At 38.9% G+C, this 25,413-nt stretch overlaps 1 protein-coding gene across 3 annotated transcripts in view; it reads left to right on the top strand.

Moving 5' to 3' along the window:
• GPR160 (G protein-coupled receptor 160) overlaps window positions 1-25,146 on the top strand; it is a 40,463-nt gene extending 15,317 nt beyond the window's left edge. For 2 of the 3 annotated variants that reach the window (XM_013058313.2, XM_013058307.2), the window contains exons 3-5: window positions 21,409-21,596; window positions 22,369-22,472; window positions 23,690-25,146. In XM_013058313.2, coding sequence (XP_012913767.2) covers window positions 23,762-24,778 — 1,017 coding nt within the window. In that variant the 5' untranslated portion in view covers window positions 21,409-21,596; window positions 22,369-22,472; window positions 23,690-23,761 and the 3' untranslated portion in view covers window positions 24,779-25,146. The remainder of the gene's footprint in view (window positions 1-21,408; window positions 21,597-22,368; window positions 22,473-23,689) is intronic. The other variant, XM_013058311.2, reaches the window with a different exon arrangement.
• Window positions 25,147-25,413: the final 267 nt, after the last annotated feature.

Raw genomic sequence — 25,413 nt, forward strand, 5'->3', positions numbered from 1 at the left:
ATGTCAGCTACAGAAAAGAAAATGTTAAAATCATGACAGGAAAAACATTTATAGCACTGTACTGTTATTTTTTTTTTAAGATTTTATTTATTTATTTGAAAGAGAGCGAGCATGAGACAGGGCAGGGTCAGAGGGAGAAGCAGACTCCTCACTGCACAAGGAGTCCGATGTGAGACTTGATCCCAGGACCCTGGGATCATGACCTGTGCCAAAGGCAGATGCTTAACTGATGGAGACATCCAGGTGCCCTGTACTGTATTTACTGATACCAAAGTTGATGTTGTTTGCTTACAAGATGAATCATTTCTCTGTAAGTACCTACACCAGTATTGTTTTATATGGTAAAAACACTGTAGCTGTTATATATATTGCTAACACTAGACGTTGAAAATGAAAAATAATGTGAAAAAAAAATTCATGTTTATTTACAGGTCTAATGATTCTTGGTAACAAAGAAACAACAATATAATTGCTTTTCCTAGCTTAGCTTATATGTTAATTAATGAATAATTATAATATTTTTATGGCAGGGGCCTGGGTGGCTCATCAGTTAAGTGGTAAACTCTTGGTTTCAGCTCAGGTCAGATCTCAGAGTTGTGAGATCAAGCCTCGTGCCCAACTGTGCCCTCACCTTGCAGTCTGCTTGAGATTCTTTCCCCTTCCCTCTCCCTCCTACTCTGTTCCCCACCCCCCACCCCTGCCACCTCACATTTTTTCTCTTTCAAATAAATAAAATCTTAAAAAATTTTATGGCAGGGGCGCCTGTGTGGTTCAGTGGGTTAAAGCCTCTGCCTTCGGCTCAGGTCATGATCCCAGGGTCCTGGGATCGAGCCCCACATCAGGCTCTCTGCTCAGCGGCGAGCCTGCTTCGCTTCCTCTCTCTCTGCCTGCTTCTCTGCCTACTTGTGGTCTCTGTCAAATAAATAAATCTAAAAAAAAAAAAAATTATGGCATACAGTATTACAGTCAATTTGTAATGCAATATTGGAAACATTAACATTTTTTAAAACCATTTACCTTTGGTGATGGGCTGATACACAATATCTCCAATTAGGAGAGAGAGGGACATATTTTAAGGTATGAAACAATATGAAAACAACACATAATTAATTTTACATTAAATATCATTCAGCTTATGCTGTGTAGGAGAGGCTTTCCAATTCTATACAAGTTTATGCACAATGTTTTATATGATGAACACTTAGGTGATGATATTGGTGATGGCATAAAAATGTGTCCTACAGTTTTTGCCATACAGTTAATTAGATTTTCACACAAAGATGCTCACACACACACACAACAGGTAGGCTTATTAACTCTGCAGCATGATGATTACTTACTGCTCATTAAGTGGAAGTGGACCATTATAAAGGTCTGCCTCCTCCTCATCTTCACATTGAGTAGGCTGAAGGTGGCAGAAGTGGAGAGGTGGAAGGGGAGTCAGGAGAGGCTGGCACACTTGATGTAACTTTACGGAAATACATGGTAATTTCTGTCTGATGTTTTTGCTTTTTCACATCTCTAAAAATGTTTCCATATGGTACCAGTCCTCCTTCCACCATTTGCTTTAGCTTCAGTGCTAGTATTACAGAAAAGTTTATACCATAAAAGTAAATAGCAATCTTGAATAAGCAGAACCCTTATTGTCTGCCAGACTGTCTACTCTGCCAGCTTGGCAGATACAGTTTGTTTTCTGGGACTCCTTGCTCTATCTTCTTCCTCATCATCTTAGCACAGGTTTGGAAGCACGCAAGTCATTTTCTGTTAATACCTCTAGTATGATGTCTGTTAGCTTTTGAATTTCTTTAAAATTCATATCTTGAAACCCTTCACCTCTACCTTTTTTTCCCCGCCATATCCACTGTTTCTTCCATAACTTCTTTGATTGGCTCTGTGTGTTTTTTTTTTAAATATTTTATTTATTTATTTGACAGACAGAGATCACAAGTAGGTGGAGAGGCAAGCAGAGAGCGAAGAGGAAGCAGGCTTCCTGCAGAGCAGAGAGCCCGATGCGGGGCTGGATCTCAGGACTCTGGGATCATGACCTGAGCCGAAGGCAGAGGCCCTAACCCACTGAGCCACCCAGGCGTCCCTGATTGGCGCTGTTTTAAATCCCATGAAGTCATGCACAACACCTGGACACAGTTTTCTCCAGCAGGAGTTTGTTTCAGGTTTGATGGCATTTTCAGTGGTGTAATCCTTCCAGATTTTGATGACATTCTCTCCACCAGCATTCTCTTCCATAGCATTGACATTCCTTTCCATAGAGTACTGTGATCCAGAGGCTGAAAAGGGGACATTGTGTTTGGAGGCAAGTAGGCCACTTTAATGCCTTGGTGTTGAACTCATGGGGTTCTAGGGTTCATATGGGTTCTGTCATGTTATTCAGGGTTTGCAGTATCGCACTAAACATGATGAAGAATACAGAAAAACTGAGAAACCACTTTTTACTCCGAAAAGCCTTTTACTGGAGAGGCAAGTGGCTCATGTGGAGATGATTAAGTTGGCATCACATGGCATTTTAAGGGGATAGTCAAAACACTTGAGCCACCGCAAACAGGAGGTGGCTATGAGATTATTACGGTAGTACAGTATATACTAGTTAGTTTCATGCCGCTACGATTTCACACTGCATCTTCACGCTTGTTTACATTTCTCTTGATTGCAAATGGTGCCATGTATGGCCTGTAAGTGTGTGTATAAGTTTTGATTAAGTTTAACTTTTTATAATTTGTGTGTATTATATGGTAGTAAATGTTAAAACAGAATAGTATAATGTATCTACATATATTTTATGCATTCGTGGCATACCTTTTTCTTAATCTTTTCGATATTTCTAAGTTTACACAGTTTGTGTCTGAGTTTCTTCAACTTGTCATGGATCTCCAAAAAGTTTTCCCATATATTTATTGAAAAAAAACCCACATGTAAATGGGCCCGCACAGTTTAAACCTGTAGTGTTAGTGTTAACTGTATATACACCTCACCTATAAATAGTTTTACTTTCCTTTTCTAATCTCTGTGCCCCTTTTCCCCCCCTTGCCTTGTTCCCAGTTTTAAGGGGAAAGTGGTCAGTCTTTCACAGTTAAGTATGATGATAGATGTCCTTTCTCAAGTTGAGGAAATTTTCCACAATTCTTATTTTGCTGAGAGGCTTTTGTTTTGTTTTATTTTGTTGTTTTTTTTTTATCATGAATTGGTGTTGAATTTTGTCAGAAGCTTTTTCTGCATCTCAAGATGATCATATGTTTTTCTTTATTCTGTTAATATTCTCTTTTTCATAGGGCACTTTCTCCTCAAATTAAGGAAAAAATATTAGGGAAAAAACTATTACTCAGTTTTAACACTTGAACATCTTAGTATCGTTCATGGAATGTAGGTTCAGGACCATGATTTAGACACTTTGAATCACATAATCTCCATAAAATATAGACTAAAAAGTACCATATATATTTATTTAGGTAGAATTATTTCACTTAAGGGATCTGCCCGCCCCAAAAAACTTGTCTTAATCTCTGAAACTTCCACCATTAGTGTATGCTTTTAAAGAAAAAAAAAATCACTCTGAGGAGATGTGTATCTTATCTTTTTTGAAACCTGAGGGAATAAAGACAAATGAGGCAAGTGTTTATGGTGGTAGAGTAAGCTGATGTGGAACTTTGGTACCCTTGTGGTTGATTAGCTAGGTTACCCCACACTGTGTGATTTGGAGATGACTGGCTTGGTTCACTTTCTCAGCAATGATAAACAGAGCCTTCGTTTTAGAAGCCATAAGTAATTGAACCTGAGCAGTCTCACATCTCTGTGGCTGCTAAGTCATCCCAAGAGCTGTGTTCTGTAGCTTGGGACTTCTGGGTAAAGTCTCAGGAATACTGAGTGTATATTTCTGATTGGTACTTCCTGGTCATGGTATGGTCACTCTTCATTTGCTTAAGAGCAAGATCAAAGGTGATGATAATCACTGAGAAGTAAGAAGCGATCTCTAGTTCAGATGTGCTTTGACAACAAGACGTGAGCATGTTGGCTAAGCAGTCATCCCGTGTATTTGGACATTTCTGGTGGTGGTACAAACAATAGTTCACAAACAAATAAATCCTTCTCTCAAACAACACCCATTCTTATGATCCTTTAACTGTTGCTGTTATGGATAGCTTTCCCGTATTTGTTAATTTCTTTAGGTATATTCCTATTTAGTGATATCTTAAAATTTGCTGGCAAAAAGCAAACAACTACTATAAGGTATAGAACTCCTTTTTCCCTAATTCTGAGCATTGTACTTACATTAATTATCTGTTCCCACCAAATGATGAAGAGGCAAATATATGTGTGGAATTTTGAGTAAATGAGAAGTCACAGTCTCTTTGTGAGGGAGGGATATGTTAAAATATACATCACCAGAATATTAATTTACTATATTTAAGCAAGCATAGAGCATTGGGTTAAAGTTAATGGTAGCTGTATGGAAAACTGAATCATATAAGTATAACCTGATTTGTTCAAGAGCAATTAGAAGGATCTGGAGGAAGCAGAGCACATAGATCTTGATTTTTCTCATACTGTTGATTTAATTATAAGAAATGTAATAATCGACAACCTTGGTAAACCTAGTTTAGCTCAGATGATACCACGATTAGATGGTTGGAAGATGATACAGAGACATTATAAAGGATATGGTGCTGGTATGGATAGCTTTTATCAGTTAGCCTTTCAGAGGTCAGGCTGGAACCCAGTTTTATTTAATGAGTTTTAATCCATGACTAGTGATGTACTGTGTATATGTATTTATATGCCAACAAGTCAAAATAACCTAGATAAATTGGGTACTTACAAATTGGACAAAGTCAAATGAAAGCTAATTAATTTTATAGGTAAGAAGTTCAAATTGCTGAATGATTGGCTTTGTGCCTGTTCTTGGCAGAAAAAGCCCCTGGGCCATGCTGAATCATGAGGTAGTTGAGCCATCAATAACTGTAATACAAGTACTTGCAGAATGCCACATTTCATAAATCAGTGCTCTGGTTCAGAATATTTACATGAGGCTGACAGCAGGCAAAAGATACAGTGAAGGTTTACAGTGAATAAAAATTTTGTAATAGAAGTAGGGACATAGGCAGCAAGAGGGGAAAGATGAAAAAGAACCAAGTAGAAGTATATTAAGTAGAATGGGCTAAAGTGCTGTACAAATAGATCAGAAATATAATGGCTCAAATTTACTACAACTTTATTTCTTTCATGTCACAGTCCTGGCGGGGGTGGTGGACGGGTAATTTCAGATTATTGGGTGGCTCTGCACACTCAGGGACCTGGCTCTACTGCCTTCACCATGTATTCTTTGGAGTTGCTCTGGTTGCCTGCAGGAAGAGGGGATGGTGAGCTCAGCCCGGAAGTAGATAATGTCACATCTGCTTACCTCCCTTTGGCTAGAAATCAGCTATGTGTCCATACCTAACTGCAAAGGAGTTTCCCTCGCTGGAAATACAGATTAGCTCTAGGCTTCAGAAAGTGAAGGGAACATAAATTTTGAGAGCTGCTAACAGTTTCTGCCATACCTCTGAGAAACAACAGCTAAACTGACAGATTCTCATCAACAATAGAATTTAGAACACAAGAGACTAATATATCAACTTAGAATTCAATATTAGTTAAACTGTCATTTAAGAAAGAAAGACAGTGAGGTGAAAGATGGCAAAGTAAGAGGATCCTGAGCTCGCCATGTCCCACAGACACACTGAGGCAACAATTATATCTATGCAACTAACTCTGAAACCCTGAGGATTGGCAGAACAAATCTGCTAGTTGCAGAGGGAAGGCCACATCAAAAAGGGTTGGATGGGTGGAAATGCAGTCTGGAACCAAACTCCCTGCTGTGACTCACTACAAACAGGAGGGACATCATAAGCATGGAAGAGTGAGGGTCAGACCCCACACTGGGTACCCTGGGCACCTGGGCCTGGGGACCCACCCTAAGAAAACAAGACCCTTTAATAGCTGGCTTTGAAAATCAGCCCCGGATTAACTCTGGGAGAACCAATGGGTGACAGAAAACCAAGTCTTTGCCCTTATAGAGCCAAGGCCCAGTGGGCGCCTGGGTGGCTCATTCGGTTAAGTGTCTGCCTTCAGCTCAGGTCATGATCCTAGGGTCCTGGGATGGAATCCCGTATCTGGGCTCCTTGGCTCAATAGGGAACCTGCTTTTCCCTCTGTCTGCCACTCCTCTTGCTTGTGCATACTCTCTCTCTCTCTGACAAATAAATAAATAAAAATCTTTTTAAAAATAAATGAATTTCCCAGAAACACAGCCCAGAAATTGCAGTTTGAAAAGCACCTGTGGTATACACGAAGGAGGTTTATCAATTAATCTTATAACATGTGCTGCAGGGACAGGAATCTGTAGGAGATTTCTCCTGGAGCAAAAGTGATGGTGGGTGCCATATTTATTACCCTGCCTTTGCCTACATAGCCAGATACTTGTAGGAGCCAGTTCTAACACTCTGCATCTACCTTGCTAGCACTGTGTGCTCTGGTCCAGAGTTCCCCTGCAGACCCACCCCACACAGCCTACCTGCTTCTGCAGGCACCACACCAAAGAGATTTGTGCCCTAGGGAGACAGAGAAAATAATCCAAGCCTCTTAGGTAGCTGCTTAGGGAGAAAGCTCTGCCCTTCAGTGTGCCTACCACCATGGCAGAGGTTAATTGCAGATGCTTAGGCTGACTGCCAGCCCCACTCACCACTGAGCCCACCACAGCTGCAGCTGGGCCTCTCAACAGCATGAGCTATAAACTCTGCTTAGGGCACCCACATTAGGTGAAGCAGGTCATTTTAGCCAGCTGGGGTAAAGGCCAGCCCTATCCACCAGCATGCCCACAGTGATTGTGGCACAACCAATATGGGAGGTTTGATGCAACCCACAAAGGGGATACCCCTGGAGAACTGGTATGGTTGACCAGTGGGGATTATGCCATTGGGAACCATAGGACCTTTTCTACACAAGGCCACTACTTTCAGAAGTAGGAGTCAGCTGACCTACCCTAATACATAGAAACAAATACAGAGAGTTAGACAAAATGAAGAAACAGCGGAATATGTCCCAAATGAAAAATCACAGAAAAAGAGCTGAATGAAATAGAAGTAAGGAAAATGCCTGACACAGAGTTCAAAGTAATGGTCGTAAAGATACTCACTGGACTTGGGAGAAGAATGAATGAATGGAAATATGACATACATAACATGTGGAGGAGAGTATAGAAGCTTAGTGCTTTTAGAATGTGTTCAAATTTAAGAACTTCAACAAAGAGATAGAAAAAATAAAAAACCAGTTAGAGCTGAAAAATAACAATAACTGATGGGGTGCCTGGGTGGCTCAGTGGGTTAGGCCTCTGCCTTTAGCTCAGGTCATGATCTCAGGGTCCTGGGATTGAGCCCTGCATCGGGCTCTCTGCTCAGCAGGGAGCCTGCTTACCCCTACCCCCCGCCTGCCTCTCTGCCTACTTGTGATCTCTCTCTGTCAAATAAATAAATAAAATTTAAAAAAATACAATAACTGAAATGAAGAATACTTTAAAAGGAGTCAACAGCCAGATTAGAGGGTATGGATCAGCAGTCTGGAAGAAGGGTAATGGAAAACAACCAAGGTGAACAGCCAAAAGAAAAGAGGAAAATAAAATACAAGAATAGGTCAAGGGAACTCTGTGACATCAGCATATATAATAACATTATAGGGATCCCAGAAAGAGAAGGGAGCAAAGGGACCAAAAGACATATCTGAATAAATATTAGCTGAAAAATCTCTCTAATCTGGGAAAGGAAAAAGACATCTAGGTTCAAGAAGCACAGAAATTCCCAAATAAGATGAACCCAAGAAGGGCCACACCAAAACACATAATAATAAAAATGGCAAAAATTAATGATAAAGATCATTTTTAAAACAGAAGAGAGAATAGTTATATATAGGGAAACCCCATAAGAATGTCTGCTCAGTTTTCAGCAGAAACTCTGTAGGGTAGAAGCGAGTGGATGATATACTCAAAGTGCTGAAAGGAAAACATTACAACCATGGATACTCTTCACCTAGATTGTCATTCAGAATTGAAAAGTAGAGTTTCCCAAACAAAAGTTAAAGGAGTTCATCACCAGTAAACCAGCCTTACAAGAAATGTTAAGCAGCATTCTTTAAGTAGGAAGAAAGGGCCATAAGTGAAAGAAAATTATGAAAGGAAAAAATTTCACAGGTAAAAACCAACATCTAATAAAGGTAGTAGATTCACCACTAATAAAGCCAGGGGAGGTTAAAAGCAATTGTATCCAAAAGTTTTAGTCAAAGGATACACAAAAAGATGTAAATAAAATATGACATACATAACATGTGGAGGAGAGTATAGAAGCTTAGTGCTTTTAGAATGTGTTCAAATTTAAGTGACCATTAATTTAATATAGACTGCTATACACAGAATGTTAGGGGCACCTGGGTGGCTCAGCCGCTAAGCATCTCCCTTCGGCTCAGGTCACAATCCCAGGGTCCTGGAATTGAACCCCATATTGGACTCCCTGCTCAGCAGGAAGCCTGCTTCTCCCTCTCCCACTCCCCATGCTTGTGTTCCCTCTCTTGCTGTGTCTTTCTCTGTCAAATAAATAAATATAAAAATTTTAAGTGTTATATATGAACACAATGCTAACCACAAATCAAAAACCTATAATAGATACACAAAAAATAAAGAGAAAGAAGTCCAAACATAATAATGACTCAGACATCAAGAAGAATGAAAACCTGCCGTTTTTGACAGCATGGATGGAGCTAAAGGGTATTATGCTAAGTGAAATAAGTCAGACAGAAATACCACATGATTTTGCTTACATGAGGACTCTAAAAAACACAACTCTCAAGCCAAAAATACAGAGAACAAACTGGCTGTTGCTGGATGGGAGATGGGTGGTGCAATGGGAAAAATTGGCAAAGCAAATTCAGAGGGCAAACTTCTAGTTATAAAGTCAGTCCCTCATGGAAATGGAAAGTACAGTATAGGGAATATATTTCATAGTATTGTAACAATATGGTGTGGTAACAAATGAAGACTGGTTATTGTGATAAGGGTAAAAAAGGAAGTCCGCAGTCACTATGGAGGAGAATTTGGTCATACTTAACAGAAGCTTATAAGCATTTACCCTTTGACCTAGCAGTTTCACATCTAGTAATTTTTCCAGAGGAAACACCTCTACAAATCATTTTTGCAGAATATGCTTAGGAACTATAAACCAGAAACAAATGGTAAGTGGGTGGTGGGTATGGTTGGAGGGGGATAAGGAAGGAAATGGGACTTTCCTGAGTATTCTTTTATATATGGTTTTGACTTTAAACCATGTAAATATTTTTCATATTCAATTACATGAAATGAAAACAAAGCAAATCCTATAATTGAATGTACAAAGAGCAACTAATAAAAACAAGTTGGTTACATAAACAAAGTAAAAAAAAGATAGTTTGGTAACTTAAGACAGTGCTCTGTACATGGTAGTGGGATATGTTGTAAGGACAAAAAGAGTGGGAAAGACATGTTGCTCTTTATTTCATTGTTAGTTATTGGCAATGGTCCTGTGTATTAAGTCAGAAGCTATTTAATATGTATTTGAGTCAGGGGCGCCTGGGTGGCTCAGTAGGTTAAAGCCTCTGCCTTCGGCTCAGGTCTTGATCCCAGGGTCCTGGGATGGAGCCCTCTGTTGGGCTCTCTGCTCAGCAGGGAGCCTGCTTCTCTGCCTACTTGTGATCTCTGTCAAATAAATAAATAAATAAATAAATCTTTTAAGAAAATCTATGTATTAGAGCCAGGATAATAAATAAATCAACATACTAATGTGATTGGGAACGAGGTTCTAACTTTGGGAGAAGGGAGATAAAAATATGGAATGAGGTGAAGTGAAAGGAAGAATCATGTGATGTTAGCTTTGAATTGGAGGTTATCAGTATAAACTCTTGATAAAAAAAATTAATTTCCAGCCCCATCTCCTGAAAGGGCCTAGACAGTGACACCTCAGTGTAACATGTACCTTGAGCTCAGTTGTTGCTTTCTAAATACCATTTTTTCAATAAAAGGTAGGATTCCTTGAAAAAAATGACTCTGGGTCGATAGAAGTTCAAGATGCCATAAAGCAAACAAGCACTTTTAGAGACTGAGACCTGTCAAGAGGATACAGGAGCTAGCTTGAAGGAATTCTGACAAGAGGAATTTGGGGAAAAAATCAGGCATTCAAAAGAATAATGATGGTGCTGGATTATAACACACTGCATAAAAAATCAAAATATATTTCCTGAACAAGAAAAAAACCTGCCAGTTCATGAAAGCAGAGTGAATCCTGGAATTAGAAAAATCATTGTTTTCCCATTATGGTAATTGATTCAGGCAAGGATGATAAATGGATGATAAACCATGAGATGAAACTATGTTGCAGAACAGCATAGTCTAACAGTCTCAGGGAGGAGGTACCCCTGAGGCAGAGAAGTATGGCACACACCTCAATGGAATGATCTAGCTTCACATGAGCAGTAAGAAGGCAAACTGACATAATGGGATCCAGAATCTAGATAGTATTTCTGTGAAAAATGTTTATGCTGAGGACAGTTACTATAAGAGGCCATCAGCATCCTGACTCAAGACATAAAAAAATGGGGTGCCTGTGTGGCTCCATGGGTTAAGCCTCTGCCTCTGGCTCAGGTCATGATTTCAGGGTCCTGGGATAGAGTCCCACATCCGGCTCTCTGCTCGGCAGGGAGCCTGCTTCCTCCTCTCTCTCTCTCTGCCTACCTCACTGTCTACCTGTGATCTCTGCCAAATAAATAAATTTCTCCAAAAAAAAAAAAAAAGACATAAAAAATGTTGGAGAACGGTGTGCCCTAAAAATAGGTAAACTACAGACATGTTTTAAATTAAAATTTCCTTATTTTCACTTTCAGATATAACCTTAATTTTTACCCAAGTAATGAAGGTACATGTTCAAAAGGATTACCTAGTTGGGTCAGCACTTTAAAAAAAAAAAAAAAGAAAGAAAAAGTCCCCTTTTCCTGCCTGCTCCTCACAGGCAACTTCAGTTCCTTTTGCTGACCATACTGACCTTCACACCTCTGGTGACTTCCTCACTACACACTCAGCGTTTCTCACTTAGAGCATTAGCTGTTTACTTCCCAAAGGGAAGGTGATCACCCAGGCCTCTCCGTCTTGCTGGGAAGCCCCACTACCACCATCGCTATATCCGTGCACTCTTCGAGGCCCCGTGCTGTCGGTATCACCAAGCATGTTTAGAACAGTATCCAGTGTTCACGTAAGCAGGACTCTGCAGAAACCATCCATAGCTAGCCAGTGTTGTGTGTCTATTACAGTTGCATTTCCTTTCCTGAACATTTTTGTTTTCCTTTTGTCTTTTTTATTTCTTTATATTTATCTCTAATTCAACCATAAACTCTTCCCTATTCTGTAAATCTCTTCAGGTACACTCAAAGGAATTTGGAAGGTCCATCTTCTAGAAATTTCTCCCACAGCCATATGCCCTGCTAATTTAGATGGTGTGATATACACAAAAATGTATAGCTCACTGGACTTCAAGGTGAACACCCTTGTAATTGCCACTCAGATAAAGAACTAGGCCTCTGCCCCATACAGCCCTTCTGTGTGATGTCTCCATCCCCAGCTCCTCTCCCCCAAGTAGCATGGCTCATAGAATAGTCACTTTCTTGTATTTCTGAAAGATCATTTTATCACCCAAATGTGTATCCCTGCAGACTTTAGTCTTACTCTTTTAAAAAAATTGTGTTTTTTTTTTTTAATAGTCATCCCAACATGGGGTTCGAACTCATAACCCTGAGATAAAACCTAAACTGACATTAAGAGTTGGACACTCAAACAACTGAGCTATGCAGGTGCCTCTGAGATGGCTTAAGTCTCTTTTTTGCTCCGTAGATTACTTCTCCATTCCCCATTCCCCTGTTCTTCTGTTGAAGAACTGAACCGTTTGACCTTCAGAATTTTCCACAGTGTGACTTTTGCTGATTACATGTTCATAGTACCACCCATTAGGTCCCTCTGTCCTCTCTTTCTTTCCTTTTTTAAAAACAGCTTTATTGAGGCCCCTGGGTCTCTCAGTCATAAAGCATCTGCCTTTTGCTCAAGTCATCCCAGGGTGCTGAGATCAAGCCCCGTGTTGCCTGCTTCTCCCTCTCCCACTCCACTTGCTTGTGTTCCCTCTTCCGCTGTATCTTTTCTCTGTCAAATAAATAAATAAAATCTTTTCTAAAAATCAGCTTTATTGAAGTATAACTAATATACAATAACACATCCTTACTTGTACTCGTTTGATACTTTCTGCCATGGTCTGCACCCACGAGAAGAAAATAAATACTGCTATCGCCCCCCCAAAAGTTCCTTATGCCCCTTTGTAATTTCTCCCTGTTGCCCCTCCCTGTTTCCTTTGCAACCGAGGATCTGCTTTCCTTATTATAGGCAAGTTTGCATTTTCTAAGATTTTATATAAATGGAATCATGCAATGTGCATTCTTTTTCTTTTGCCCTGGCCTCTTTCGTTCAGCATAATGATTTTGAGATTATCCCTGTTGCAAATTTTGGTACTTTCTTCCTTTTTTATTGCTGAGTGATATTCTATTGTGTGGATAGACTGCTGTTTGTCTATTCAGTCGTTGATAGAAATTTGGACTGCTTTCAGTTTGTGTCCTCTGTACTTCTTTCAGATTGGCAGCTGATCTGGAGATTTTGACCAGACTCAGCGTCAGTCTATAGGAGACACAGAATGTCTGGGTTCTCTCCTGTTGTGAGATGATAGCAATAGTTGCTTAAGGTTTACACCTGTTAATTCATGGGTGGGAGCCTGGGGAAGAAGGGCTGGTTGCGGAATGATGGAATTCTAAGTCTGCAGTTTATTTCTCATTTTAATTTATTTCTCATTTCTCATTTTTAAGTTGGAACACTCTTTAAAGCGCTACTTTTTGGAAGAGGGTGGTGGGGTATGGACATTGGGGAGGGTATGCACTATGGTGAGTGCTGCGAAGTGTGTAAACCTGGCAATTTACAGACCTGTACCCCTTGGGCTAAAAATACATTATATGTTTATAAAAATTTTTTAAATTTTTAAGTTAAAAAATAATAAATAAGTAAATAAAGCGCTACTTTGCCTCATCTGCTACTTGGTTGTCCTGTGGTACATCTCCTATGGGGTAGGGTAAATGCTTTATTCTTTCCCTTAATTTACCTGTTTTTAAGATATCCACCCCAGCTCTCATTTCTTTGAATGAAACCTGTTGTTTTTATTTTTCTGTTGGAAAAACTGGTTATCTCTTTGTTGCCTTTGTTTTGAAATTTCCAAGGATGTCTGTTTTCTTCCATCAAGGTGGGCACTGATGGACTCTAAGTCTTGAAAAACCAGTCCTAGAAAATGCTGGAGTCTTTTCTTTTATTTCTTCCCCTCCTGTTGGTTCTTTTTCTGTGACACCCATTATTGAGATTTTGCACCTGCTGGGTTGGTTCTCTCATGTTGCTCTTTATCTTTTTCTAAATTTTGGGGGGAATTTCCTGAATTTTCTAACTTTTATGTTCAGCTTATCATTTCTGCCATGATCATATTTTTACTTTCCAAGAGTACTTTCTCGTTTTCTGTTGTTATTTTAAATAGTCTCTCTTCTTGTTTCATGGATGTAGTATTTCCTTCCTGAAAACAGTGAGTTTCTAAATCAGGTTTTCTCCTAATGTTGAATGCATCTCTTTCCTCCAAGTTGTCTATTTCTTCTTGTCGGTTTGACTTTTCATAGTAGAGATTTTCTTTGAATGTCTGATGATCTTTGGATATGTAGTTCATATTGATCAATAGGGCATTATCTAGGCTATTTCCTTAGGGAAGACTCAAGGTCAGTACCGTCAGATATTTTTGTGATAATGGTATTCAAAAATCCAAGTGGGGAAAAGAAGACTGGAGAGGTCTCAACTTTTAATATGTGTGTTTTTCCTTGATCTCCCTCTTTTTCAGCATGGTATCCCTCCATTTTCAAGTCTTTCCAGAGTTTAGCTGGAGACCACCTAAATTTTACTCTTGCTGGAGGAGAAAACCTCTTATTCCATGGAGAGGCAGTCTCTGTTGCACTGAGACAGGGAAGGGATCTGGGATCTAATTGTTTGTCATTTGCATCCAATCCTGTTTTTAGCCCCACCTTTGCATCCCTTTCCAAACTGACCTGAGCAATTCCTGAGCATTTTGCAGGCTCTGAGGTAGAAATTAGGTTGCACTGTGCCTGCTCACCTGCTAGCTTTCTTCAGTCTGATATCAGTATGTGTGGTTCATTTGGGGATTTTATTAAAAATGCAGATTGAGAGATGCCTGATGGTTAAACTTCTGTCTTTGGCTCAGGTCATGAGTCCAGGGTCCTAGGAATGAGCCCCACATTGGGCTCCCAGCTTGGCCAGGAGTCTGTTTCTCCCTCTCCCTCCGCCTCTCCCCCTGCTTGTGCTGTCTCTCAAATGAATGAATAAAATCTTTTTAAAAATAAATAAATGAAGATGCAGATTGATTCAGTAGGTCCAAGTTGGAGCCTGAAATTTTGTATTTATAACAAGTTCCTAGGTGATGCTGATGCCCCTGCCTCTCAGACCACACTGCATGTGGCAGGATGCTGTCATTCAACACTTGGCCATTCATTTTCCAGCCTCTGGACTGTTTTTGTGTTTTTTTTTTCCCCTGGTGTCTGCTATAAATTCTTTCATCGTTGGATGTTTTTGTCTTTAAAAAATTGATGAGAAATTTCAGACATACCTACAAAGAAACAGAATAACTATTAATTAACCTGTGGTCAGTCTTGCCTCATCTATACTCCCATCAACTCCCTCTCCGGCCAGACACATATTCTGTTATTTCGAAGCAAATTCCAGAGAATATTGCTCATCTGTAAATAATTCAGTATGTAGTTTTACAGGTTTTGAATTACCATAGAAGTTGTTTAGGGCTGCCACCTTCTTGGCATGTCCTTGCGTGATCTTTCCTCTCTGTGCACCCAGCCCCAGGGTCTCTTGTGTGCATCCAAATCTCCTTCTTATAAGGATACCAGTAAGATTGGATTAGGTAACCCCCCACAGGTGGCCTTATTTCATTTTAATTATCTCTTTAAAGGCCTTATATTCAAATACAGTCACATTTCTGAGATACTAGAGATTAGGGCTTCAACATAAAAATTTGGGGGACCACAGTTCAGCTATCGCAAAATACCATTATGATGCTAAAAATTAATAACTCATTAATACCCTCAAATTTCTAGGCAGTATTCTAATTTCCAGTTGTCTTATAAATGTAATTCTTTTTTAAAGATTTTATTTATTTATTAGAGCAAGACAGCGGACACAAGCAGGAGAAGCAGCAGGGAGAGGGAGAAGCAGGCTCCCCGCTGAGCAGAGAGCTGGATGTGGGACTCCATCCCAGGACCCTGGGATCATGACCTGAGCCCAAGGCAGACACTCAACCAACTGAGCCACCCCGGTACCCCATAAATGTACTTGTTTGTTTTGTTGAATTCAGATAAGTCTTACACATTGCATTTAGTTGATGTATTTGAAATCTCATTTAATCATTTGTTATTGATACAGTTTATTGAACATACAAGTTGTTTGTCCCAGAGAGTTGACCTCCATCTGGATTTTGCTTACTGTGTCTCCTGGGGCTATGTAACTTGTTCTTTTGTCCTCTGTTTTTTTGTAAGTAAGTAGTTGAATCTGCAGGCTTGGTCGGGTTCTATTCTCAGCAAGTCTACTTTCTAGACGGTGGTACATCCTTCCTTCTCGGATGTTAGTAGCTACTGATGATCATTGGCTACCTCCATTAATACATCAGGAGTTACAGAATGGTGATTTTCAAATTTTATTATTCCTTATTCATTTATTAGCATGCTTCTATAAAAGTAAACATCCCCTCACTATTCTGTCACCTAGTGGTACAGTAAGTTTAAAAATAAAAAAGAAGGGGGCACCTGGATGGCTCAGTGGGTTAAAACCTCTGCCTTTGGCTCAGGTCATGATCTCAGGGTCCTGGGATCGAGCCCCGAATCGGGCTCTCTGCACAGCGGGGAGCCTGCTTCTTTCCCACCCCCCACCTGCCTCTCTGCCTACTTGTGATCTCTCTCTCTGTCAAATAAATCTTAAAAAAAAAAAAAAAGAAAAGAAAAGGCAGGAAAAAATACCTGTTAAAAATACCAGTTTAAAACATAGTGACTTGTTTCCCTCGTGTCTTCACGTGACAAATTAGGTTTGTTTATTTGTTTTAGAATCTGGTATAGACTCAATTTACTGTTAGTTTTGTGGCATTATGAGAGCAAGTAGAGGTAATTGCATTTGTTCAAACTGCCATCTTTCATTGGAAGTCATGTCATAATTTATATACCCAATTTCTTATTGTTGGATATTTAAATGAATTCTGGGCTTTCACTTGTATATCTAGTACTGTGAGATGACCATCCTTAAAAATAAATCCACTCATTTTCAGGGTACAGTTTGAATTTTGAAAAACATATTCTTTTGTTGAACCACCACCTCAATCCAAATATAGAACATTTGCATCTCTACAGAAAGTTCCCTGGTGCCCCTTTGCCCCAGCCTGGCTCCACATTTCCACAGACAGTCTGCCTGGCTCATGGATTTCTTTTGCTATTCTGGAATTCCATGGAATCTTGCCGTCTGTACTCTTTTGTGTCAGGTTCTTTTCATTCAGTGCATTTCTGAGATCTATGCCTGTGCAGCATATATCCTTTTTATTCATTCCTTCTTATTGCTGAGAAGTACATTATATGGGTACACTACAATTTGTTTATTCATCCTCCTATTGGTGGACATATGAAACATTTCCAGATTGAACCCATGGTGAACAAAGCTGCTACACACATTGGTGCGCACATTCTCTGGACATCTGTTTTCATTTCTCTTGGGTAAATAGCTAGGAGTGGGATTACTGGATGAAATGGTAATTGATGTTTAACATTGTCAGAAAGCTCCAGAGTGCTTGAGCAGTGTTTGAGCGGTCTGGTCATTCTGCTTCCTGGCCACACACATCCGGGCAGTCTTCTCAATGTTGCTGTTGTAGTGGTCTGTGGAAGCAGCGCATTGTGGTTTGCGTTTGCATTTGTGTCTGCTCAGTGTGTCTGTTTAAATCTTTGGCCCATTTTGCTAATGGACTAATTATCTTACTGAGTTTAAGAGTCCTTTCACATTCTGGATTCAAGTCATTGGTCTCATATTTATTGTATTTTCTCCCAGTCTGTAGCTTTCCTTTTCTTCTTCTTATAACTGTGCTTTTAAAGAGAAGTATTTCTTTTTTAACAAGCCCGCCTTTTCAATGTATGTGTGGATGTCCTAAGAAAAGCTTTGCCTACTTGAGTGGATTGGCTAGGATTCCCCCAAAATCCACGTCCACCTGGAATGCAGCCGTTTTTGGAAATGTTTTTTTTTGCAGATATAATTAAGGGGAGGTCATGTAGGATTAAATTAAGGTGGACCCTAAATCCAGTAGTGTCCTTACAGAAAGAGGAGAGGACACAGAGAGACACCGTAGAAGGCCCTGGAAAGACAGAGACAGAGGCAGAGGTGGGTGGTGTCCCGGAGGCCACGGAGTGCCAGCAGCCAGCAGAAGCTGCAAGAGGTGGGTAAGGATTCTCCTCCAGGGCTTCAAAGGGAGTGTGTCTTGGTTGACACTTTTGTCTTCTGGCTGCTAGAACTGTGAGAATAAATTCCTGTTGTTTTGAGCCACCCGGTGGTTAATTTGTTATGACAAGCTGAGGAATTGAATACATCTGCCCAGGGCCACAAAGATTTTCTTTTTTCTTCCAGATATTTTGATTTCATTTCTACATTTTTAAGGGTTTTTTTTTTAATTTTTAAGTGTTTTAAAGTTTTTATTTAAATTCCAGCTAGTTACTGTGGTATAGTAATAGTTTCGGGTGTGCAGTACAGTGATTCAGCACTTCCAACAACATCCACTGCTCATCACAAGTGCACGCCCTAATCCCCCGTCACCTGTTTCACCCATCCCCCTGCCCCTCCACACATTTAGTCTTATCAGTTTTGAGTTTATTTGGGGTATGATGTGATGTAATCTTTCCCATATGGATATCCACTCTCCAGCATCATTTTTAGAGGAGGCTGTTCTTTCCCCCATTGAATTATCTTCCTTTTAAAAATCAAGTGACCATAAATATGTGGATTTATTTCTGAATCCTCTTCTGTTATTACACTAATTTATAGGACTATCTTATGTACCCTTATAACCAAGTCTTAAAATCAGGTAGTAGAAGTCCTCCAGCTCTGTTGTTCTTAAAAAAATTGGCTCTACTCAGTCCTTTGCATTTCCATATAAGTTGTAGAATCAGCTTGCCACTTTCAACAAAAAGATATACTGAGTCTTCCAACCCATGGTATAGATCTTCATTGATTTAGATCTTCAATTTCTTTCTGTATTGTTTAAATTTTTAAATATTGTTTAATTTTCAGAATACTGGGCTTGCGTGAGTTTTGTCAAATTTATCCCAAAATGTTTCCTATTTTTAATGCTAATAAAATGTTCTAATTTCATTTTTCAGTTGTTTATCACTAGTGTTTAGAAATATGATTTTTTAAAAACCTGCAACCTGGCTGCCTGGGTGGCTCAGTTGGTTAAGCGCTGCTTTCAGCTCAGGTCATGATCCCAGGGTGCTGGGATTGAGCCCCACATTGGGCTCCCAGCTCTGCAGAGAGCCTGCTTCTCCCTCTCCCTGTCACTGTGCCTACTTGTGCTATCTCTCTGTCAAATAAATAAATAAAATCTTAAAAAAAACAAAAACAAAAACAAAACAAGAACCTGCAGCCTTGCTAAATTTACTTGTTACTTTTAGTAGCTTTATTATAGACTCTTTAGATTTTCTAAGTACATGATCCATGATTACAGTTTTACTTCTTTCTTTCAAATCTTCCTGCCCTTTATTTCCTCTTAAGGCCTTGTTGCACTGGATAGGGTTTCCAAAAAACTGTTGAGTGTAGGGTGGATCTTGGGGGGGAAATGGCCACTCTTTCATCACTAAGCATGAGGTTAGGTGTAGGTTTTAGGTTTTTCGTAGCTGCTTTTTATCTGGTTGGCAAGTTCCTCCTTACTGTTTGTTTGTGGAAGTTTTAATCATGTTGGATTTTGTCAAATGCTTTATCTGTGTCGATTCAGATGATCATTACAGTTTTTCTCTTTAGTTTTCTTAAAATGTTTTTGCTTTTAGTATCAGGGTGATTTTGATCTTGTAAAAGAAGTTAGGAGGTATTTCTGTCTTCTGTTTCTTCCTTAAATGTTTAGTAGAGTTCATCTAGAGTGATCCTAGAACCTTTGCAGGAAGGTTTGTGGGAACCTAGAAAGAACCTTTGTGGGAAGGTTTTTAAATCCAAAATCACTTTCTTTATAGAGATCGTTAGGGATATTTTTTAATGCGATTTGGTCCCTTCAGAAATTTGTGTTCCGGGGCACCTGGGTGGCTCAGTGAGTTAAAGCCTCTGCCTTCAGCTCAGGTCATGATCCCAGGGCCCTTGGATCGAGTCCCTAATCGGGCTCTCTGCTCAGCGGGAAGCCCGCTTCCTCCTCTCTCTCTCTGCCTGTCTCTCCACCTACTTGAGATCTGTCAAATAAATAAAATCTTTAAAAAAAAAAAAAAGGAATTTCTGTTCCATGACAGTTATTAAAATTATTCATAGCAGTCCTTATTATCCTTTCAGTGTTTGTATGATGTGTGGTGAGGTCCTCTCTTTCCTAGTTTTAGTAGGTTCTTGCTTTGTTTGGCTGAAGTTTTATCAATTCATTGTTGTTGATGTTGTTGTTCCAAAGAACTAACTTTTGGTTCACTGGTTGTTCTGTTTGTTTTATAAACCTCTAAGAGAGCCTTCCTTTAGTTTACTTTGGGTTTAATTCATTCTTTTTTTAAGGTGGACACTTAGGTCAGTAACTTGAGACCTTCTTTTCCAATACAGACAAATATAAAGAAAATCACAACAAAACAATGTATTGGGAATTAAAACTGAATTTTTATTTTACCAATTTTCTGACATTTGCACTGTTGCTTTTCAAAGTTGTTTTCTACTATAGCTTTTTAAAATTGATAATAATACATGCTGTTAAAAATTTCAAGTTCTGTGGAAATGTGAGGATAGGCAGTAAGAAATAATCACAAAATCCTTGCAGCTTAATATGACAGATTTTTCTCACTTACACTGTACATCCACTGTGAGTCATCAAGGCTTTGCTCCACACAGTCACTCAAGGACCCAGGTTAAAGCCTCCACCATCTCGAGCTGTACCACCTGGAACACATGGCCACTCTATTAGCTGTAGCAGGAGAAGAGAACACTGAAGAGGCTTCTCCTCTGCAATTAAATGCTTGAGCCTCATAACCCTTTGGCTGGAAATACCCACATCATGGGCCCACCTAATTTTAAGGGTCAAGAAACTGAAATCTCCCTGTGGGCCTAGAAACAGAGAAGTAGGTAGGATTGAGCACTGTAATTCTATACTCCAGGAAAATGAGAGCATCTGTCATTCTACTCTGAGATAATCCTTACTTCCTGTCTTCCTTCCTGGCCTAGATGACCTTCCTTCCTCATGACCAGCCTTATTTTGGGGGTTGGTGGGAATTACTGCTGTAATCTGACTAATCATTGATTCATATTTTATTGTGTTCTACCTTTGAAACTCTTACGTGATTTTTACCAGTATATGAATGAGACTTGGAAAAGAGCAAATCAAGAATTCTTTGCTAGCTTCCTTAACAACATGGAAATTTCAAGTTTCTTTGTAAAACCTTGCTTTAGAGTATCTCTGAAAGACAGGCAAGTAAGTGGTAACCATGGTTACTTGGTTACAGAGTCCCTGCTGAGCTCAACATGGGGCCACAGGGCTCACTCAATCCCAGGAACCTGAGATCATGCCCTAACCAAACTGGATAGTGAGGAGTTTGGGGGTAAAGGGTGTTGAAAGAGCAGGCAGGATGAATTTTCACAGCATATAATTCTATAACTTGACTTTTATACCATGTAAATTGTTTTACCTATTTTAAAAAACAAGTTAAATAAAAACCAGTTTCCTGTATTTTCTTAACTTTCTATATTGAATTTCATTATACTATAAATGAATGAAAACATGTTTCTTTAAGTTATCAGAGTTGAGGGACATTTTGTTTTTTTAACTGAACTTTGACATATCAAGCAAGGACCGTATTTTGAAAAGTTTATGTATACTTACCTTTTGAAGGAATAAAATTACATTATCCACATAGATTAGTCCTTCGGGTGTCAGTAATCAATACAGTTACTTTTATTTTGAATGTCACCTTTTCAGAATTTTTTCACATATATAAATTGGGTCCCTTTCTTCATTTCCAGTTGTGAGTCAAGCCATAATGTCCCTTACTGAAGAATATGAGCTTTGAATTCAGACCTGAGCTTGAACTTCAGCTCCAACATTTATCAGTCATCCGCCCTCAGGAAATGTGCTTTACCCCTGCATCTGTTTCCTCATGGGGAAAAATATTTACCTTTTGGGGATTGTTGTAAAGGTGATTAGATAAAAGGTATGTAAACCCCTGAACAAGGCTCAGTACGTGATTTCTACTGTAGGTTTTCTCCATTCATTGGGATCAGCGAATCTAGTTGCAGTACTAATTCCATTTTCTGTACAAGAGTAGACCAGAATGTTAACTCTGCTCCTCTTTAAATACTTGCGTTTAATGCAAACGGTTCTGTCAGACTTCTGAGACGGTATAACACAACTCTTTGATTATAATAGTATGTATTTTTATTCTCGAGCTCTCATCATGTAACACAGGACTTTGCAAAAGCTGCATGATGTGTGATACCACAGCTGGTACAGAGGAGACATTCAGCTGCCTGCTATTGAGCTGAACACCAAAGCAGCTTGTGAAATGTGAAAAATGCCCCCTGCTCACTAAATTTTTCCTTTTGGGAAAATACAATAATTTTTCATTTAAAAAAAATGTTACTTATGTTACATGGCACTAGTGTCAAAAGGTCCTGAAACCAAATAGTTTGAGAACCACTAGTTTAGACTCTGAAGCCTAAGGGCAGAAACTGCAATGCCAGCAAGACTTGTTTAAATAGATGCCATGTGATATGTACCCATGTCTCGGGGTCTTTGGGGGCTTCCACCTAAATGTATCCCATCTTCTTATCCCTGGAAAAAAAGAATATAAGCAGTTAATTACTGGCTTTAATCCCTCAGAAAGTTAGTTTTTCTAAGCAGAGAGTTGGAGCCAGTTAGTTATACTGAATCCCACAGTGGCTGCTCTTAATGGTGGTTGTTTATGTTTTCTCTCTTTCGCGCAGAGCTTAGTCACATGGCATCTGGAATGCCACGTACCAAAATCAAGATCCCTAAAGGATGTAAAACTGAGATTATCAGCCAACAAGGACCTACTGGAGAAAGCAGAGTAAGTAAAGCATTGTGTGTTGTCAAGAATTGTCTGTTTGTTTTAAAGATTTTATTTATTTGACAGAGAGAGACAGATTACAAGTGGGGGGGGCGCCAGAGGGCGAGGGGGGGGCCTCCCGCGCGGGAAGCCTGGGCTCAACTCTGAATACAATGAGGAATAGTGGGAACAAGGAGCCAAGGAACAAGGTGGAGGTTGGTGGGTGGAATATTACCATCTGCTTTCTATCTTCGAGTTTCAGAATGATGATCCCGCAGCAAAATGCTATCCTAAATTTCACTGACAAAAAGAAAGCTGGGTGGGTCTGGAGTCAGAGTGAAACTGGGTTAACAGCTATCGGTAATTATTAACTGAGTATTCCTCTCAGGCTGCTATTTTATCCTGCATTTTGGTTCTGGTAGATAAAAGTACTTTTCTATCTCTACAAGTTATTAAAACCCATACTTTTATAGAAGTAGTAATTTATATGTAACATTTTGTTTATAGAGCAGAGAGTTCTGGACCATGTGGATCTTAAAAAATGACCGAAGTGTACACATTAATTCTTTCTGATCATATTCTGTATTATGAGAAATATAAATTCCTATTAATGGACCCTTGAACAACACAGGTTTGAAATGCAAAGTTCCCCTTAATGCCGATTTTTTCCAATAAATACGGTACAGTGCTATACATGTATTTTCCTTATGGTTTTCCTAATATTTTCTTTTATCTAGCTTACTTTACTGTAAGAATACATCATATAACACATGTAGAAAATATGTGTTAACTGACTTACTGGTAAGGCTTTCAGTCAACAGTAGGCTATTAGTGAAGTTTTGTGGGAGTTAAGTTATATACAGATTCTTTACTATACAGGGCCCTTATCAGTACCTTTTACTGCTTCCTTGTTCAAGGATCAACTGTAATTATTTGAGAAATGATTGGATTAAATTAGTTCTTTGAGAATAAAGTTTTTGTGTTTGTTTTTTTTTTAAGATTTTTTAAAGATTTATTTGACAGAGAGAGAGACCAGGCACAAGCAAGGGGAGGGGCAGAGGGAGAAGCAGGCTCCCCACTGAGCAAGGAGCCTGATGTGGGACTCAATCCAGGACCCTGGGATCATGACCTGAGCCCAAGGCAGCCGTTTAACAGACTAAGCCAGCCATGTGCCCTGAGAATAAAGCTTTAGTAAAATTAGACATGGCATCAGGTTTTCTTGTGATTTTTCCTTACAGGGATGGAAGCTAAATTGAAGCAGTGTTTTATCGTATGTACTTCAGCAGATCTTCTGCAGTTCAGCTAAAACCATGACTGCTCTTTCTTCAGAGAACTGCTCTTTTCAATACCAGTTACATCAAGCAAATCAGCCTCTAGATGGTAACTGTCTGCTATTCTTGATTATACTTGGGAAAATATTACTGAATATCCTCACACTAGGAATGAGAAGAAAAATCAGCTATCAAAATTTTATGGAATATTTTTGCATTTCACTAGCATTCATCGATCTTTTACTTTTAGTAAATATTTCCATTATATTCTATTTCAGGGATTTTGTAGTTTTAGGCATTAGGTTTACTAAATACCACATTTGCCTATTTACTCAAATTATTTCTTTCACTTACGGCTTTCTGCATTATCCAGTTTTCCTGATAGCTTGTATAGATTATTACCTGAATTTCTCTAAAACCACAAAGCTTGCATTTAAGTGTCAAAAACTATTTTATTTCTTTATAGTAATTTTAATTTGGATTTCAGTCCTTGCTTATGTTTTGGGAGATCCAGCTATCTACCAAAGCCTGAAGGCACAGAATGTTTATTCTTACCAGTGTCCTTTCTACATTAGCATTCAGAGTTACTGGCTGTCATTTTCCATGGTGGTGATTTTGTTTATGGCTTTTCTAACCTCTTGGTCAGAAGTTATTGCCTTGGTACAGGCTGTTAGGATGACTTCCTATATGAATGAGACTATCCTGTATTTCCCCTTTCCATCCCATTGTGGTTATACTCTGAGCTCTAAAAAAACGCTCTTGCCCAAGTTCATTATCTGTTTTCTCGGTACCTGGTTACCATTTGTACTACTTCAAGTAATTATTCTTTTACTTAAAGTACAGATTCCAGCATATATTGAGATGAACATTCCATGGTTGTACTTCATCAATAGTTTTCTGATCGCTACAATTTATTGGTTTAATTGTCACAAGCTTAATTTAAGAGACATTGCATTACCTGTGGATCCATTCATCAACTGGAAATGCTGCTTCATTCCACTTACAATTCATAATCTTGAGCAAATTGAAAAGCCTATATCAATAATAATTTGTTAATGTTGTCATGTTAAAACTAATTAAAACTGACAACTACAGTAATAATCATAATTTTACAAACGGGAAAGGACAAAGACTGAACTGAACTCTGAAGCTCTACTCCCCAGGCCCACCTTACATACCTTTTCAGAATGTGTCTTTGGGGCTATGGTAGCAAAACCAAATAATTCCAAGAGAATTTTGTTATACTGGTTCAGAAACACTGCATGTTACCAATATTAATTTAACACAAAAGTGAAAATAGTTAATACTTGGCCATACTGATTTCATGTTACCCAAAAAACTACCGGATGCAAACATGTTATGTAAATCTGAGATTTTCTGCCAATACTATACAAGTGTAAATAAACATTTTTATTGAATTCAAAGCAAGAAAATGAACAAGATCATTTTGTTAAAATTATTTGGTGTAAATATTCTTTTAACATAAAGGGAAGATCAACTCAATTTAAATTTAGGTAATTTTCAAAAATATATCTCTGTTTTTAATACAGATAATCCTGGAAAAAAGTTTTTAGTTGCTCACCCTACAGAACTGGGAGTAGTGACTAAGTCTCTTTCCATGACATACCAGATTCATTTTCACTTATAACTTGTATGTCACATACTTGCATGTCAAATTGTAATCACATGGG

This window comes from Mustela putorius, unplaced genomic scaffold, assembly GCF_011764305.1.
Source record: "Mustela putorius furo isolate JIRA1106 unplaced genomic scaffold, ASM1176430v1.1 tig00003834_pilon_pilon_pilon, whole genome shotgun sequence".
Classification (NCBI taxonomy): domain Eukaryota; kingdom Metazoa; phylum Chordata; class Mammalia; order Carnivora; family Mustelidae; genus Mustela; species Mustela putorius.